We start from the raw sequence: 20,101 nt of genomic DNA, 5'->3' as shown, positions 1-20,101 counted from the left end.
CTCTACAATATCACATACATTTTGTGATGCTTCTTCTCCCCATCCAATCTCCACGAAGCCCCATCACTAACCCACATGGCAATCCTTCAACCACTCGAGCCCTCATCAATGTTGAGATATTTGCAATCACACCTACTTCAGTCCCTTTGTAAGAAGCAGTGAGGGCTCAGGACAAAAATTCCCATATGCACAGTAGGAGAAGTGCTACCATTCAAATCCTATAAAAGCATTGTACTTGCACTCTTTTCTAATGCAATGATAGTACTCTTTTCTTTATAGTAAAGTGTCCTTATCATTGTCAATACAAAAGATTGTGTTTATGAGTCTAAGTCTCAATCTTGGAACCTAATTTACTTGTGTGACAATTTGACTTATCAATGTCAATGTCTTCCTGAGTCTCTACTTTCCATTTCAACCTCCATAGCTCCTGTCATAGCCATGTCCTAGATCTGAGTTTGTAACATGGTATCAGAGCCCAGTCGGGCATGGCAGTGCTCCTCCAACTCCATTCTACTCTCATCTAGCTCAGTTTGAGCTTAGTTGAGCTCAGGTTAATAATTCTAGGAGCTCATCTCCTACTCCTTTTCCATTTGACCTTGTGGCAGCATCCATAGCCGCCCTACACCTATCCCACTTCAAGCCCTTAGATCTCTTCAAGTAGAAGAAATCTTGACAAGCCTTCTTCTAGAGAAGTGTATTTCTACTCGTGGATCTCCTCTCTGTCACCTCAGAGTTCAACATTAGGCCATTTCAAGCTCATCATTGTGATTCTTCACAATTGCTACCCTGTGTGTCTGCCATAGCCTGTAGGACCTACCTCACTTGGAAGGTTGGGATCTCTTCAACCAAGGCACATCTCCCTGAGCTTCCTTCTATAAAGATCTTGCCCAAGTCAAGACATGCCATCCTATCATAAAAATCATCAAGATTCATGTGTGTTGAGACCAACATTGAAGAAAATGTCAAAAACTGTCAGAAAATGCGTCTGTTGCCGTCATCTGCTCTGCGCACTTGAATCTGCCACCAATCACGTCCATCATCATGGGATTTTGATAGAGCATGAAGAGAGCTTCATTTTCATTTTAAAATTTTTTTAAATGATCCATTGTAGCTCCCACAATCAGGAAAAAACTAGAGATGGGTCAAAACCTTAATCCAAGAAGCCATAACCAAACTTTACCAAAGCTAAAAAATCTCATCATTTTCTCTCTCCTGCCACTTGGAACAACCCACTGCCACTCCAATCTACTATTCCAGCATCAAATCAAGAAAGGGAAGAACCTAGATTAAGTGAGGGAAGATCAACAACCATGAACTAAGAAGATTTGAGTTCGACATAAACACGGACATAGTCGTTACATAGTGTGTTTTCACATTGTCATTACTTGTGTCCCTTGACACACTATAATCTGCTCTTCCATTGATAAAGTATGAGAATTCTGAAGCTGTTTGTTGCTACTCCAATCATCTAATATGGGCAAAGACTCTCCAATTGCTCGCTTCAAAGGAGTTGGGTTTCAACCCGCATCAAACTCATCCTGATGAAGAAGGGCCTCTTGGCCATTACCACTGGAAAAGAAAAGAAGCCTCATGATGCGTACCTTGCAGTCACTTGGTAGAAGAATGATGATAAGGCTCAAGCCATTATCAAACTGGAGCTAGACGACAGCTATATCCACCATGTGGATAATTGTGATACTTCACAGGATATATGGAAGAGACTTGATTGTTTGGTGCACAATCTAAATCATCAAAGTATGGTCTCTTGATTGAGTTTTTCAGGCTTGAAATGAAATCCAACACATCACTTGCCATACATCTAAGTTACATGGAAAGACTTCTAACCCGACTTGTAGGAATCAACACTAAAATGGAAGAAGATGTTTGTATCGGTGTTCTACTTAAAAGTTTGCCTCTTGAATATAATAATGTATCAACAACCCTAATCAACATGCCAAACCCCAAACTTGTTGATATCTAGGCATCACTGTTAGAGGAGGAAAAGAAGTTAAAAACTAAGGAAGAACCAAGCACCTCTAGAGATGAATATGCATTATATGTTGGCAACAGGTATAAAGGCAAGTGGGATTAACTCTTCTGTGACTTCTGCAAAAGGACGAGACACACCGAGAAGTTTTGCCATGCCAGAAAAAGGTCCCAAAAGTCCTATCTAGTTGCAGTCAAAGAAGAAGAAGAAAACGGAACAAAGGAAGAAGAAGAAGAGGAAGAAGAAGAAGAAGAAGAACACTAGGAGAAGGACAAACCTCATCAGTCATTCTATTCAAATAGACTGTTTTAGCCTTGTATTTCCTAAGCCCTAATGCTTCAGAAATAAACTTATAAACTCCTCATGTAGCCTTATACTACAGCCTCTGGATATCCATCATATTTGTTGTACCCACACTTAGCCTTTCTACGACAGTTGGAGTTTTTTCCATGTTTATGGTGTGCCCACACTTTGCATGAGTTTCTCTTACTAAAGTCTCTATACATTTTGTACTTCTGGTTGTGATTGAGGAGGGGTGTTGAGATATTTACAATCACACCTACTTCAATCCCTTTGTAAGGAGCAGTGAGGGCTCAGGACTAGAATCCCATATGCACAGTAGGAGAAGTGCTACCATTCAATTCTTATAAAAGCATTGTACTTGCACTCTTTTCTAATGCATTAGTACTCTTTTCTTTACAATAAAGTGTCCTTGTCACTGTCAATACACAAGATTGCGTTTATGATTCCAAGTCTCAATCTTGGAACCTAATTCACTTGTGTGACAATTTGGCTTGTTAGTGTCAATGTCTTCATGAGTCTCTACTTTCCATTTCAACCTCCATAGCTTCTGTCATAGCCATGTCCTAGATCTGAGTTTGTAACAATCAACAAGTGACCACAAGTGCCATTGCACTAGCACTCAACTAGAAGGGGGGTAATGTTAACCTTAGTGCAAAGAAAGTTTTTAAAAAAATTTAAAAAACATAGGGCAAAGTAGAAAAAGACGGCCCAATTGAAGAAATAAGGCCAAAAGGGCAAGGACAATCTTAAAAGTTCAGGGCGAGTACAAATGAGAAAAGATGCATCTTAAATGCAAAGATGTATCCTAAATTTTTGTAAGAGAGCACCAAGCTCCCTCTTGTGCAATTTGTAAATGTAGATGGGTATGGGTGAAGGCACAATGTAAATAGGAAGGGAATAGGAAAAGCGGACCTAGGCTAAAATGGCTGGGCATGTAAAAAAGAGATGGGTGCTTAAATGGGATTAGGATTTTGTATAAAAGGCAAAAAGTGAATGAAGAAGCTCATTCTTGTGTGCGGAAGAAAAGAGCTCTCTTCTTCTCTTCTTCTTCTTGTTCTTTCTTGTGCTTAAGAGAGGGAGTGTGAGGGAGTGAGTGTGTGAGGGTGAAGGACCATGGTGGAGAATCTCTCCATCTTCTCCTCTCTTCTTCTTCTCTTCTCTTCTCTTCTATTGTCTCACACACAATAATGGATCATGGAGCTTGGAGCTTGAGGATCACCTTGGATCATGGAGCTACCGGAGTGCTTGAGGAAGGAGACAACTCGATCCAGCATGGAAGTAAGCTCACTATACTTGTAGGTGTGAGAGTGTATACAACTAGGTGAGAGATAGCCATTGCACGGCTTGAAACACTTGAAACAATAAGCAGTTCATGCGTCTTGGCAGTCGAGCAAGAAGCTTTCATAATACATTTATAGTTGAAGCATTGTACTTTATTATTTTTCCCTATTTTACTTATTTCCTCAATTATGAACCTAGCTTTCTCCAAGGTTTTGAAAAAAATTCAAGTTTCAACAACCCATCGTATCTAGCCTTTTATGTAGTAGATGATCTCTATTAGAGGTTGTCTTTTACATATGATCAACATGATCTGCCATAAATCCCAGCAATCTTTCTTTACCCCAGTTTCAATTCTTACTCTTGAGGTGCTTAATACAAGAATATTAAGCTATTACTTACCTTGTTATCAATAGAAGTACATCTATATTAACATTCAATCTCTCTCTACTCCAATTTCAATTCTTATTCTTGAGGTGCTTAGTACAAGCATATTAAGCTATTACTTACCTACTACTTACCTTGTTATCAATAGAGCTACATGCATGCTAACATTTGGTGTGATCTTCTCTTGAAATGTTACAATGTTTCTACTTGCAAATAGCTAACCAACCATAGTTTATATAAACCTTATTATAAGATAATGTGGCAAAAGTCTGCACAAATTATATCATAAAAATTATAAATACATGTTCTTAAATTTTTGTTTTGTGTGAAGGGTAAAAGAGCCTTCATAACTTTGCTATACCATAGTAATATGGGTGAATGTAAAATCCTTGTTATACCATAGTAATATGGGTGAAAGAAAAATCTCAAAATTGTGACTCATCCTACTTAACTTTCGAACAAAAACTTTGACATGTAAAGACTTTAGTCAATTGGAGAATATTAGCTACTAAAATCATTCTTGCTTGCATAAGTCTAGCCTTGTTTATGATTATACTTAACCATGTACAAATATTTTTGGAATCATTTTAAGTTAGCATTCCACTTGTGATTTAGCTATTTGGAGGTGAATAGGTCTTTGCCTTTGGGAAAGTTCTACAAGGCTACAACCCCATTGGCGCGATTTAGCTATTTGGCACTAACAAGTATATCCCTTCTCTTTTGTCACATTACTAACCGCCAATCTATATTCTTTTTAGCACCACTCAATAAATGGTCGGCACCTAAATAGTATATTTCGTCATTTTGTCAGATCAAGCCACCCATTTGGTTTTTACACCCTATGTTTAATCACAGCTTCAATGCCAAAGAATGGTGGTAGAAACTTAGGCTAGTTACACACCGCCCTTGCCCGCCCAATTTGCACTCACAGTTGGTGGGCACATGAAAAATCGACTTGGGCAGTCACTTGCCCACCACCTGCTTTACACACAGGGAGGCAGACACTTTTCTTGGCCAATAAGTGTCTATCCATCTTTCATCTGCAATCGTTTACACACCAGCCACTACCTATGCACAGGACACTTCCAAAATTATCCCCAGATCACATGTGAATGAAGGGATGCAATGAATGTTGATCATTATTGATATAATAAAATTTATTTGAATACCTAATTAAACACAGTCATTGATGCTAGATAACACAAGTTCATGTTATTGAGACGACGGGGAAAAGGGGATACAATTCACTAATACATGTTACTAACATACTAATCCATGTTAATCACTATTGGCACTTACGATTATTATTGCAATTCATGATTTACACAATCATTAGCTATAAGTATCACAAATTCATGTTACAAAACCAGAAAAAGTGACTAATAAAACTAACACTAATTAGTAATAAACAAGAGAGTAGGGGAGTTGAACCCCTTCACCATCCTGTTGAGGCATGGCTCTACCCAACTCTCTGCGAAAAGGTGAAAAGAGGGAAAATTTATTAGCACACCACCTCTCTTTCCACCTTTCCACATGCAATACAAATACTATAGAAGTTTACTCACTGTTGTCTTTGTTGTCATCAATATCGTCCGTAAATTCAGAATCACCAAAGATTGTTCTCACATTTGTGTTCTCCCTCTCTCAAAACATGGCTCGAGCAACATTGTCTCTTCAAGATACTCCCCCAGGATGGCTTGCCCCTGGTGTTGGCTTCACTGATTGAGCTCTTTGAATTGCTTGCGTGGTACCTGTGTTTGTTAGGAGACCAGCCTCTGCTAATTTATTCCTCAAACTAGTTTGCTAGTCCATGTCTTAAACGAGGTGCATTACTTTCTCTCTCAAGTTTTGCTATCGCTTCATGTATCCGTGAATCATCAAAACTATCTCCATACACAATGCATATATTATGTAGAACAAGGCATGCTACCACCATCTTCGGGACATTTTGTAAAAGCATGTCACATTTCTTCAACAATATACAAAACCGCACTTTAAGGATGCTGAATTCTCTTTCAACTAGCATATGAGTAGTTGATTGTATGTAATTCCAATAATACATTCCGGAGATAGTCAATCCTTACTACCCTTGAAAGGAGGAAGCATCCAAAAGCATGCAAGATAAGCACAATTGCATAGTAGACAGTATTGTCCCAAAGCTTTGTTTATGCATCATTTTCCTAGATCTGAACGTTGAAAAACATTCCAATCATGCATAGAACCTACCTAGCCAATGTCATAGTCCCAAACAACACAATTGGTTGCTACACTAATATGTAGAATAATTGAGTGGAAGCCCTTGTTATTAAAATAATCTTTGTGGTTCTCTCTTGGGGCAATGATGGGTATATGACTACCATCTAATACACCAACAACATATGGTATACCTCGAAGGGCCTAAAATACATATGTATATTTTTGCATTTGTTGTGATGTTGGCCACTTTATGTATGCATACAAATGTGTATATAATAGCAAAGATGAATAACGGCTCCCACACAACGGGAAAGAGAGGGAGGGACCCGACACACAACAGCTGAATGGCGAGCGCGATGGAGGGACTCGAGTCCAGGCCCTGTGGTTGGAATCAAACGAGGGAGCTCCCCCGCCCTGTTGGAGGCTGGAGCTTCCCGGCGCCCCCAGTTTGCTTTTTTGCTTTTGGCCCCTTCCTATTTGGCCCAGAAACCCACACTTGGGCGGCTACGTTCAGGTATGTAACGGCATTTAAAATGAGCTACAATCTAGCATTGCAGCGTAATTGAAACTTGAAACCAAATAAACAAACAAATTTAGTAAATGAGTAAGATCAGCGTCTCTGTGCGTTTTCTGACGAAGAAACGAGCGAAGAAAGCACGAATATTCCCTTTGGGGTAGGTGCTCTTTGCCCACTACTCCTGTCTCATGTGTAAAAGGCAACAAATAGAAAATTGGTACGTCAACCTCCCCCGGAAGAACCGGCATGGCCCTGATAGATAGAGTATAGGGACGTCCGTCAACAACCTCCCCCGGAAGAGTCGCCGTGGCCCTGATAATTCGTGTATAAAAGATGGAGCTGCTGCTGGATGGCGAGCTGCACAGTATATGCGCGCAGAGAGAGAGAGAGAGAGAGAGAGAGAGAGAGTTGCAATATGAAACTGCAGCACAGGACCCTGCAAGAACTCATGGCCGGGGATAAGGATGGGATTAAGGAGGATTTGAGCTCTAATGATGGCTGGTGCGACGGTCCTACCGTGAGTAATGTTAATAATAAGGACCCGATATTCACAATAAACCCGATGCTGACAATGTAGCACAATAATGTGTGTACGGGTGTGCAGGAACATGCAGATGATCACTGGCTCCAGAGTAATAGTCATAACAAGAACGATGCACGATCTGCGCAACATGAGACGTTGTGTATTATCAATGAATACAATCTGAAGGTGGCGGCCGCTGACGAGGTTAAAAAAGAGGAGGGGGGAGAGGCCAATAAGAAGCTGGTGCGGCTGTTCCACGTGGCGCTGGAGGCGGGCAACGTGGCGGCGCTGAGGAGCCTGCTGGCGGACAGCTTGGACTGGTGGTTCCACGGCGCGCCACGCCACCAGCACCTGCGGCGAGTGCTGACGGGGCGGCGGACGGTGCGGTCGCTGGGGGGTCACCTAGTGCCGCTGCGCATGCTCGCGGTGGGGCCAGACGTGGTCCTGGTGGAAGGCTGCGGGCCCCAGCGCGACACGTCCTGGGCCCACGTGTGGACCCTCCGGGCTGGGCGGCTCGTGCAGCTCCGCGAGTACTGGGGCGTCGGCCTCCGCGTCCTTCGCTTCGAATCAGACCACCCTGATCATCATCACAATCATGACGATAATCACCATCATCATCATCATCATGATCCTCATCATCATCACGACGATCATCATCATGATCATGACCATAATCATCATCATCATCGTCATCAGGACAATCCCCGCTTCGTCTGGGAAAGCAGCCTCTGGAGCGCCACCCCTTGCACCCCCGGCCTCATCCTCACCATCTGAACCCCATCCATCCATTATACGATCATATTCATAATGCCATCCGAGCCTTCCCCTTCCACATCTATCCCATGTATTTCAACATCCTTTTTAGGGCTCTCGTGTCTCTAATCACCAAAATCATGTGCCTTATGCTAGCATCCCAAGTGTCCCTAATCACCAAAATCATGGACATTGTGCTTGCATTTTAACCTAGGGCCTCCTATGTCTACCTATATCACCTCTCATGCATGTTATGCGAGCAATATTCTAGCCTAGGTGCCCCAATGCCTAGGTATATCACTGAGTTTCTCACTCTATCACAATATCATACCATGTGTCTTCTATGTGTTAGGTTACATTATGCTAAAACTCTAACCTAGGGCTTCCAATGTCTAGATATGTCACCTATCATGTACATTATATGCTAGCACTCTAAGCTAGGGCTCCAATATCTAGCTATAGCACCCATCAATACATTATGGTACCATTCTAACCTTATGGGCTCCAATGTCTCGCTATGTCACTAAGTTTCTGATTCAAACACCATGCCATACTAAAATTTGTCCTCTTTGTATTATGTAACAATTCATAAGACACCTAATTATATATGACTCAATACGCACAAGTTTGAGACTATTATGTTTTTTCTTTCTCATGGTCGTGTATCTTATAATCTTCTAATATGTTCTTACAATTCATATAAGTCACATGGGACAAATGAAATAGATCGATGATAACAACATGCTCACAACTTTGGGTATTGTATTGTAAACCCTTAGGAAAAACCTTGAGGGGTTTATTATATCAAAAGATCCCATATATCATCTAAGTTCAAGGCCTATTTAGAAAATCATTTATGTATAGCTTTTGCATGACGTTGATTATAAATATGCCTTTTGAGTGGTGCCCTTCCATATGTCATAACTTCTCTATAGAAATGTGGGATTTAAATAACATCTTCAATAAAAGCCACGTGATACATATATATGCTCCCTCAAGGGAAAAGTACTCTAAGCTTTGCTAAATAATCTCTAATTCCAAAGGTTATAGCTTTGAATCCACACACGGATTTCAAGAAGCTTCAAAAAATTCAAACCTTGGGAAAGAATCCGAGTAACTTGAAAACAACAAGTACGTGAAGATGCTCTAACAACATCAAAAGCTCGATCCTCACTATTTTCTACACACTATCAATGTTTGTCTTTCATTTATTCTACATCTTCTAGGTTATCAAACATCAACCTCATGTTAGTTACTTTAAGGGTATTATGAAGTATTTATACTCAACTTTAGGAATCCATTTGGAGTTGTTTAATAAAGACTCGAGCTAATAATTAGAACAAGCCTTTTCTTGTAATCACTTTGTTGATATTTACAAGGGATTCTAGAAATTATATGATAAATTATTTTTTTCATTCGTTATTTTGTATACTTCTCATTGAGTGGGCTTTCATTTGGTTTTTATTATGTGTGACATGGGCAACAACTAGGTTCCAATGTTGACAATATGTGTCATGCAATCAATATAAATTGTTCTTGATCATATGGTGTTGTATGGATATAGCTAGCAATTAGACCTTCACTTTTTAGGATTGAGAAAATTGCTCCCAAATGATTTCAATTGGATTTAGAAACCTATTCCTGTCTCTTATAGAAAGTACTCATTGTAAAAACATAAGGCAATAAAGAAAATAAACTAATAAGTGCATTGGCCCCAAAACAATTCTCTGAATTGGGCCAAAACAATTCTCTGAATTCTACCTTAGTGACAATGAATGAATGTCATATTAATGAAAAATAATTTTAAATTCTATCTAAAGTTATTGATGGAGAGTAGTAGGCCTTGGTGGCACAAAGTATTGCTAGGCTACTTAGTATTCTATGGTAAGGTTTAAGCACTAGAAGAAAGTCCAATACACTAGTGTATTACTTTGCTAATCATAGCAAGGAACTTTGAGAGGATGTGAGGAATTGAATACCTTCTAAAGGCTCAAAATACTTATTGAAAACTTTTGAACATGCATGTATTTAATTACTATGGGATGGATTATTATGCCCTATTCTAGACAAGGGTAAGATAAACTTAGGTAGCGAAGTTGAGTTCTTACAAACTTACATTAGCAACTCATAAGGAGCATGTAATCAAAGGAAGTTGATCAATAAAATAAACTTGATTTCTTGTGGATTTCTATGGAATAAACATTAGCTTTCTTTGTTAATATATTCAAATCTCTTAGAGATTGTAATCTTCTACATCCAACTTTGTGATTTTTGGGGGTTTACTAAAGGTTACTTGGTGGTAGCACACTAGATTAGGAAATCCCAAATGTACTATGGAATAGCTTTCTTACAAATGCTTGTGTATGTAATACAATGGCTACTTAGTAGAGTATCCAATGAAGGTACATTTTCCAGCCTTTGTGTCCAATTTCTTCCTCAACACAAATAGCAATATGAATATCTTCAAACAAAAAATACTTGGGTATATTCTTTCAACCATCAATGCCCATGTAACTTTTGCAATATGTCTATTTTTCCTTTCTACTACCCCATTTTGTTGTGGGCTATACTTACATGTAAACTATTAGCTTATCCCATGAGACCTCAAAACATCAGTAAACTCATGAGAGAGGTATTCTCCTCCTCCATCTGACCTCAAGCATTAACTTTCAAGCATATCTATGTTTCAACAACAACCTTGAAAGTTTTGAAGTGTTCAAACACTTCATTCTTTTCCTTTACCATACAATCTCTACTTTAGCTATATCTTTCTTGCCTTTGTGCAAGTGCTATACATTTTCTCAATGATCTCCCAAGCATCTCTACATGTGCTATTTTTGTTGATGTGTGGGATATTTACATGTGCGAGTTTTCTTAAATATGTGTGGGATCAGTGTCTTTGAAATGCATATATATATCCAAAGTAAAACCTTCCTATTTTTACTTGTCTATTCTTTGTAGGCCTTCTTTTGTTTCTCCATGGGCTCTTTAGGAAGTTTAGGGCATACATTTTCACTTGTAATAATATCCCATAGACTCTCCCCTTCAAAAATTCTTCCATGGATTAGGACCATACACTATAGTTATCCTTAGTTAGCTTGTCACCAAAAATTTGAGTAATATGTGCTATTTTTGACATTATGAAAATTGCAATTTTTAGAAAAACTAGCAGTATGTAGTGTGCCATATTACTATTCAAGCATGTCAATAAATCCCCTGCATCGATCACTCAAATTTAAGAACAAAAAACATTAAAAATATCCAAAAGAATATACACAAATCGAATTTGAATGATGTGGGCCTTATCATACACGTATCTAACTGCTATCACATATATCTATACATCAATATGCTCATATGTCATACATCAGTTGTCCAGTAAGAAACAATAAAAATGGGGCTCAAATAGTGCTCATATGGTCTAAAAGCATCAAATTATAGGTCTAAAATTGACAAATTTCCATGCTACACTTCTACCATTTTTTATGCCACAAATAAAACCTAGGACAAGTCAAACGAAAGTAAAATTTTTAGAATTTTTAAATAAAATTCTCCCTTTAAATTGGCACTCAAAAAAGGCATAGAAACTTGTCTTTTAACCTTGAGACAAGTAGTTCAATCTCACTATAGTGTGAACACAGAACTTGTGAATTGGTTCAAACCAAGCCAATTCAACCCAACTCAGTGTGAAAGAAACTCTGCAACTAACCAGTTCTAGTCTTCTTCAAGTGTGAACACAACTCCACCAAACCATTCACTGTAATGTTAGTGTGAAAGGTGATTAGTTTTTTGGGGGGGGGGGGGGGGGGGGGGGGGGTTAAACCTTCCTAATAAGGTTTAATAGGTATACTAGCTTTGTGAGAGGCCATGCCTTGTTTTGACTATGCCAATTTTCATCATGTCTTCTCCACCAACTCGAAACCTTTAAATCGATCAACAACATGCTTGTCTCCCACATAACCAAGCTTTAGAGTCAAACATATATTCAACAAACCATAACCATTAATTATCCTTCTCTTCTTTGTCACAGATGTAAACCCCTATACTTATCTAGAAAGCAGGCCCCGTGCTTCTTCACAAGCAACCCCTATGCTTTTAGGCACAATTAAGCCCCCCATCTCAAGCACGTTGTGAGCTTAAACAGCCCTCGAGCTTTAGGGCATACATCTCATTTTGCATCCCAAAGTAAATTGAAAGCTTACTATAATCAATTTTTTGCAGCCTTCAATGGCTTTCTAAATGCATTGAAAACAAGCACTAATGCCCCAAATTTGAGCTACAATGACCCTTCAAATCCATGTGCCTATTTTAGGTTGATTAGATGAGGATTGGTACATGATTTAATGGTGGACAACAAGCTTTGAATCCAATATAGTCCTCAATTCATCATGCTCCTCAATTTGGATATTGATTCCCACACTCCTGCTTTGATATCAATTGAAAGGATTCAATTTAGACGTGCAACAGGAGGGAGATGGCACAATATATGTGCTAAAATATATGTATGGTGCTAGAGGCACATGTAATTAAATCCCATAAGCAAAGTGTGAGGTGTATGTCCAAGCTACAAGGCTATAAATAGATGTACTTGCTATAAATAGATGTACTTGCTTAGTTATGAACCATCGAGTTTTTCTCCATCTCACCATGGTTTCATTTTTGTTATTCTTCTTCCCTCCTTAATCCCTTATCTTCTTGCTCAACCATGTTTCACAACATGGTATGAGAGTCTCATCCTTAAGGCTTATGAGGTAGAGAGGCATCCATAGCTATGTGTTCTTGGAGAAGCTTAAGACAAGGAAGTAGGTGTTGCCCAAAAAAGGTCGAACCTCGAGGTTGAAGACTCTTAAGCATATCATGTACATTGGGGGCATGGAAGAGGCATTCCCAAGCAAGATATAGCTTTCCATTGTGCTTATTTTCAAGTTCAATTTGAAGGCTTCCATCATCAAAAGGAGGAAGAAGGGTAGCCATTGAAGCATCTTTACAAGGTTTATTTGTTGATTTTCTTGTGGTTGTTTGCCGAGCAAGGGGTTAGCTTAAACCCCCTACTTAAAGGGGTTTCTTGTGCCATAAGTAAGGGGGGGATTCTATCAATTAAACCCAATGCTTAAAGGGGCTGCTTGTGCCACAAGAAAGGGGGGAGCTTCTATTAATAACCTAGGGATTTCTTGTGATTGTCAGAGAGATACAGAAGAGAAGAAGAAGAATTTATCTTTTTTCTCTCGCTTTAATTGGCATCCGCTATTGCTGCCCGAGGAGGCTTCCCCACTAATTGACCTATTTACAGTACGTATGAGGCTTGAAAGATCTATGCCATTTTCAAATGGTGGCTGCCCATGATTGCATTTCTTCTTTCTTCTTATCTTATCCTTACACTAAGGTTTACAAACCCTCTTTCACACGTCCTTTTTTCAAACTAGTTACTTCAAGCCTCTATTCACACTACTCTCCTTCAAAACCAGTGTCTATCATCCGAGGACCAGTTAGTGCACGTGCCTCATGCTATAATTTTGTGCAATGGTGATTCATGTGGAATGGACACCATATAGTGCCACAACGAATGTTGGTTTGAAGCACATGGTGCATTGCCGAGTCTGCAATCCACCTTCTCTTGCTCCCATGTGGTTGATGTGTAGGTGGCCAATTATAGCATCATTGCACATCCGACTCTCATTGCACATCTCGGGTATTAAAACACCCCACATTGGCACAGGGTGTTCTAGATATACAAATAGTAGGCAACTAGAATTGCAATGTGTCCATTTGTGGTAGCTAGAATTGCCATGTGGGAAACATGAGAATATAGCTATTTGGAGGCAAATAATTTCCATAGCCAGAGCTATTCTAAGAAAGCCCATTATTGAGATTTGGGATATAGAACACCCATGTCGACATGGGGTGTTCTAGACATAGGAATAATGATCACAAGCATGACACACATAATCAATAATCCACCTAAGGTTGGGGCATGAAGCATCAAAATTGGTGTGTTGATATGTCATTTTCTAGTAGAAGCACTTTTGAAATAAGGGAAGTTGGGCCAGCTAACAAAGAGGGCATGTTTCCTGGACCACTTTTCTCCATGAATTTCCCATTGCTCACTCTGTTACCAATCACCAATCAATGAGTTAATAGAAAGTGCAAGATTTTGATATGATATATGTTTAGGGGTAGTACTCAACAATGCCAATGATGGAGTAAGGAGTTGACCTTTGTCTTCAATAATGTAATGTTGATATGGGCTATCCACCTATGCTCATGCATAATGATATGGCCTATGTTGTTTAGGAAAGGGCTCTATGTCTACAAACATGGACATGAGCTACTTCCATCTTGTTCTCAATTCAAACACATTAGAGAGAGTTGTTTGGCTATGGGCTATGCTATTCCATTAGACCTAGAGGGCCGTGGATGGATGGATTCTCTAGTGTTTCTCATCCTATCATGTATGGTTTGGAGAATTATTGAGGTGTATTTGCTGCAATTTCTACTTTGGATAGCCAACCATATTTGCATTGTTTCATGTTGTTGGAGCTTGGACATTCTATAGTTGCAATGCTCTTGCTTAATCAAAATTATCAATTACTAGAATATGGACATGGAGCCTTTTATTTTGTTAGTGTCATTAAAGGGCCAATTGGTGAGCTTTGTTTTTTGGCAAGGCTGATGCGATACTTTTTTCTTGATTTATAGGTTGCAAGGGTTTCCATTGTTTGAGGCCTCCACAAAGAAGGTGCCACTTGGTGAATGTTTATATTTTTTTTTGAGTATGATTATCAATACACACTTTAAGTTGTTCCTCATGTGCTTGCATCTTAGTTTTGTGTAGTTTGACAATGTCTTTGGAGAGAGGAGGGGCAAAAAGAGGAGAAGGGGTGGGAGGACCTCCGTTGATACGATAGTGGAGGATGTGATGAGACTAATGTGATGGTTGAGCAAGTGGACCTTGATGAGGATCATGTGCACCCTGATTGTGTTGTTGCTATCTTGGAGTCACAATTGCAAATTGTACCTTATGTGTGGTGCCCTCCTAAGCTGGTAAATGACGATAACACAAAAGGTGAAGATGGGATGAGTATGTTCTAGGGTGAGGACATACTGAAGAAGACACAAATGGTTAGTTGTTAAGATTGCCCTCCTATACCCTTGTGTAGACTTCTTCCCTATGCCAAGGTCTATGGTCTAAGGGATAATGTTTTGGGATTAAAGATTGCTTTTAGAAAGGAGGGTTATATCCCCGAGAAGGGGGTGTTCATTGTCTTTGTTTTCACCCATGCTAGTGAGGTGACATTGATGATTGATGAGATTATAGCAGGATGAGATCCTATTTGGAAGGAAGTGAACGAGGAGTTTGAGTAAGAGCTTTTCAGAGACCCTCACTTGAATTGGATGTTTGTTCATATGTTTTATGTGTGGGAAGGAGATCATCACACTCTTGCTTGGACACAGGCCATCCTTAAGCGGTTCCTTCTACGAAGAGAAAAATATGTGCAGGTGCTCTCCACAGTGATTGATCCATAGAATGTCAGTGAGATCGCCCTTCTTTCATGCTTTCAAAGGATGAACTTGTTAGTGCTTTATTTGTCTTATGAGTCCTATGCTTAGTTTGATGTATCTTGAAATTTCTTACAAAGTATCATCCCATGCTTTGGTTGTGTAGCCTCAACATGCATGCACTTGTCACCACATCATTGAGGGACAAGGTCATGAATACCTAGAATATTTGCACAATGAATGCATATGACTATCTTAAGGACTATCACCAAAGGATGTTGCTCTGATTGGTAGGATATGGATGAGGCACACAAAAGGTGTTGAGCCTTGGTTCCACTTGAGAAGGAAGTACCTAGCAAAATTAGTTTATAACACATAGGTTTCTTTGCTCCAAGTTTTTACATTATGTTTGACTTCTTTTGGCATGTATGGTGAAGGCATACTCTTTGTTTGCTTTGCATGTCCAAATGAACAATAACCTTCAAAGAAGTTGGACCTCTTGTGTTCCTCTATGGTGCGCATTGAATTTCAAAAACTAGAGGTAAAAGACATGGAAGAGTTGTCCCACAAGTATAGTGATAGAATTAGAAAGTTGAGACTATGCATTGTCCTTTGTGGTCCATTGCTCTTACTTTTCGAGCTTTCTTTTAATTTGAGTGTTTGCCACAATATATTTGCACTTGTACTAGATTCGAAAGAAGCTTTCAATAACTTTTTACTAGGGCTAGCTTCTAAAAGCAGTTTGCATGTCCTTTCTTTTGATGCTGATGTTTGGATTTTGTTGTTCTAGAATGAAGATCCTAAATATTGTGGACTCAAGCCTTGGTGATGATTGGTGGCGAAAAGTCTTGCCATTGAGATGGAATGTTGAGAGCTTTGCCACACTAGAGAAGATCAACCTAATTGCTATTTTCCATCAAGTGCTTTTAGAAACGAAGATTTTGTGGTTGTCATTGTTGGAGGAGAACAAGGCAACAAGAGTAGTGTCTAGAGTATTGCATAGTCTTACTAAGTCTAGTTCAAGTTTTCTATGCTATGGTTTGTTGGAATCATTGTTCTCTTTGTGCTAATAGAAGGTTACAAAGAGAGGCTATCATGGAGAGGGCACCTCTTCTAAGGGCTATTGAGATCCTTAAGGACTTTATTGAGCAACCAAACGGTATGGTTGTGCTTATTGGGCATTCTTTGAGGAATACTATGACAAGGTTCGCACTGAGAAAAGAAAACATATTTTCCCTATCCTTGTGCATCTTGAGGCACGAGAGAGGAGCAACAAGATTAAAAACTTGAAACTTAAAAAAGTTTGATGTTATTCAGATGACTATGCAAAGAGTACTATACATGTGAGAGTTTATATTTGTTGTGATAACTCGGTTCTAGTCTCATTGAGACCCCTATTGAGATCTCCTTCTATATGGTAGGTTTTTTAATTCTTGAGGGAAGGTGGCCACTTACTTCCCTTTTAGTGGCATGTAAGACTTAGGTGTCACTTGCCAATGAAGCAACAACAATGTACACGCTTGATATGCAATCTCTCTTGTTGTTGGGAGCTAGAGAACTACCCCTGGTGGATTGATATGAGCAAAGGGGAGTTTTTGGAGAGAGAAAGAGGGCTTTAAGCACATGTGCAACAAGACACCGATGGAGCGGATGATGAGGAGATGACCTCAACTTTGAGAGGTAGATTGGGTTTGTTGTTGCTTCTACATGTTGTCACTTGGCCTTGCAAAGACAAGTTGAGAAGTATTACTATGGTTTTGGTGTTATGTTGTGCTGCGTATGAAGGAATGTCAAGAGGAGGAGATCACGGTCATGTAGAGAGGGTTTCACATGACATGAGAAACACCATGAATGATGAGGATGACTTCATTGTAGGTGATCAGACACCTCCATTGTGGGTTGGGCAATTTAATTTTTCTAGCTTGTTCATAGATGAAAGGTTGTTGGCTCGTGACTATGCAGGTGCTGCTAGAGTAGGCACAAACATGGCTAGAAAGACCACTACTTTTGTTTTTTTTGAAACACAACTATGCTTTTGTGACATTGCGGGTGGTTATGTTGCAATTGGGAGGGACTTCGCGTGTGAGATGAAGAACCCAACGCACATTACACACAGGTCCATGAGCATATGAAGGCTACTTGTCCAAAGGGTAGAGAGTATAGCCGCAATGAGAAGTTTGTTGATTGTGGCTATAATTAAGAAAGATATGATAAGGATATATTTCAAGTACCGGCACTTATACTGTAATGGTACACAAATAAGAAAACTATTCTAAAGTTTAGGCCACCCTAACCATGGTCCTTTAGAATAGAAACTAGATATAATAAAATATTAGTGATACTATAGTAGCATCAACTATATGGGATCGTTTGAATAAAGACATGTATGGGTTAGGTTGTTATGAATCAAACATTTAAAAAATAAGCATTATCTCATGTTACCTTTACTACATTTTAGCTTCTAGATTTTTAATCCTCTACAAATGAAGTTGAAAGTTAGGAAACTCCATATACACATTTAAAGAAAAGTTTATAAAAGCTTCACCTCATTGTTTTGTCCAAATTCCGATAAAATAGTAGATTATTTGTCATTTTTTAATTCTAATCTCCATAAAATCATAGATGAGGTTACTGCATTACACTAATACAATAGGTTCAAGCAAAGAAACCAACATATACTTTATAATTTGGTATAAGCTTAAATTTTTTGAGTAAATATGCCCACAACTTGTATTAACTAACATATCTAATTGTAGGTTTGTATAAATTATGTGAAAAATGCACCAAAATTGAAGTGAAGTTGTCGAACTTGCCCAATTTGTGGGTAGGTATAAGAAAATGAAAATGAGAATTTCTATTGTCCTTAATGTGATGCATCGAGATATGAAATGAAGGTTAAATTTTTTGGCATACATTTTGAGAGATTTGATGCAATTCATCAACTTCATAGTAAAAGGTTTCAAATTTTGAAAAACTTCTATGAGAGCTTATGCATTGCATCAAAATTGAGAGAAAAAAGTAGAATTTCTATATAATTGTTTGTGAGCTTAATGTATTGCATCAAAATCAAGAGAAAAAGCTACAAACATTTACATAATTCTTCATGAGTTAATACATTGCATCAAACGTAGGTGGAAAATGTCAAACATTTGGAATATTTTCAACTAGACTGATGCATTACATCAAAATCAAGTGAAAAAACATGAGTTTTTCAAAATGTTGTATGATCTACTCTCAAATATGATGTAGTGCATTAGATTTTGAGACACCAAGTCATGATAAGACATATATTCCTTTCATATAACTCCATCATCCAAATTATCATAAAAAGATATTGATCATTTCAAGAAGCTTATGCTTGTTTCTCACCGTGCCACCACCATAGGCATTGAAGTGATGATCAAGGGTGGTACCCTTATTGCAAAAATTGTGTTTATGCTACCTGAAGCATGTGTATATATTGTGGATCACACCATGTTTCCATGACATGAGCTATTGTCAAGTGGCCAACTTCAAGGGCGCCTGAGCCACCAATGTCATTGCTCCAATTTGTAGCCACTCAAAGGTGGTATTGATAGTGGTATCATTTTCAAAGGCTCATACCAAACAACATTGTTGATGGCATAACATTTTGGAAATTACCCTTCGTCATCTTTGTTCATGGCATGCTTGGCAACTATGTCCTGCACCCTTGGCCACCAATTCATAATACTATAATTTATGAGGAATTATTACTTGAAATATTCTGAACATTTGTAACTTACTTGCCCTGATTTCTTGACGGATAATGTTTTAGTAGTTGCCCAGAGTTTACTTTCTAGCTGTCGCTATCCGTACTCCAATCAGAATGATCAGATTTTGTCCGACTAGTTAACCATAACCCTAAGTCTACCCTACAAGGGAAGCATCCTGCCATTACCCCCACGGAGGACCAACCTGAAGGTTCCTAATTGACCTAACAGTCACCTATCAATAACTAACTCACATCCGGAGGTGTCCTTCGAGAGGCTTCTTGTTCGAAAGGAGCAATTGCTATTACCCTTGGTTCATGAAGTACAACACTTTTTTCTAGTAGCAAACTAAGGATTTATAAAATCCCTCATAATGCTCTAGTGGCACAACCACCGCATCTTTCCCCTAAGATAATTTATAGTTCAGGTTCTGAGACCAAACCCTAAATAAGTCAGCAAATCGGCCCTTCCTAGAGTTTCTTCCTACTGTTTGTTTTTAGGGAAACCTCTCGGCTAATCGAGACCACCCTGCCCCATAGGACTAGATTCGTCAGGAATCCATCCACCCGCTTCCCTCTATGGAAGTTCTTAGTTATCTAATTACCTACCATATTATGTGAAACATATAAAAATAGCTTCATTAATTAAAATCCTTTTAACGCCATATTGGCAAATATGGGAATTTCCCATAAGTTTGGGACATGTGGTCAAATCTTTGGATTTGTCATAATTTGAACACTATAACTCCAAATTGAGTAGTCTATAGCTCAATAGATTCCGTTTTTCAAGCGCTTTCCAATGATAAGTCACATCATATAGTTTTGAGAAACTTATGGGCATGTTATTCGGGTGGGACATGTGGTTAAATCTTTGGATGTCATAATTTGAACACTATAACTCCAAATTGAACACTCTATAGCTCAATAGAT

At 38.9% G+C, this 20,101-nt stretch overlaps 1 protein-coding gene across 1 annotated transcript; it reads left to right on the top strand.

The window, feature by feature from the left end:
- The first annotated feature begins 7,060 nt into the window (after positions 1 to 7,060).
- LOC148032743 (uncharacterized) lies at positions 7,061 to 8,533 on the top strand. The gene is made up of 2 exons (XM_087684163.1): positions 7,061 to 7,185; positions 7,273 to 8,533. The coding sequence occupies exons 1-2, from the start codon at positions 7,084 to 7,086 to the stop codon at positions 7,963 to 7,965; spliced, it is 795 nt and encodes a 264-aa protein (XP_087540289.1). The 5' UTR covers positions 7,061 to 7,083; the 3' UTR covers positions 7,966 to 8,533.
- The last annotated feature ends 11,568 nt before the right edge of the window (positions 8,534 to 20,101 follow it).

Source organism: Lygodium microphyllum, chromosome 8 (genome assembly GCF_053477565.2).
Source record: "Lygodium microphyllum isolate KBCC chromosome 8, Lygodium_microphyllum_v1.1.10, whole genome shotgun sequence".
NCBI classification, from domain to species: domain Eukaryota; kingdom Viridiplantae; phylum Streptophyta; class Polypodiopsida; order Schizaeales; family Lygodiaceae; genus Lygodium; species Lygodium microphyllum.
Note: the sequence above shows the minus strand (reverse complement) of the source record. Positions and strands in the feature narration are given on the sequence as shown.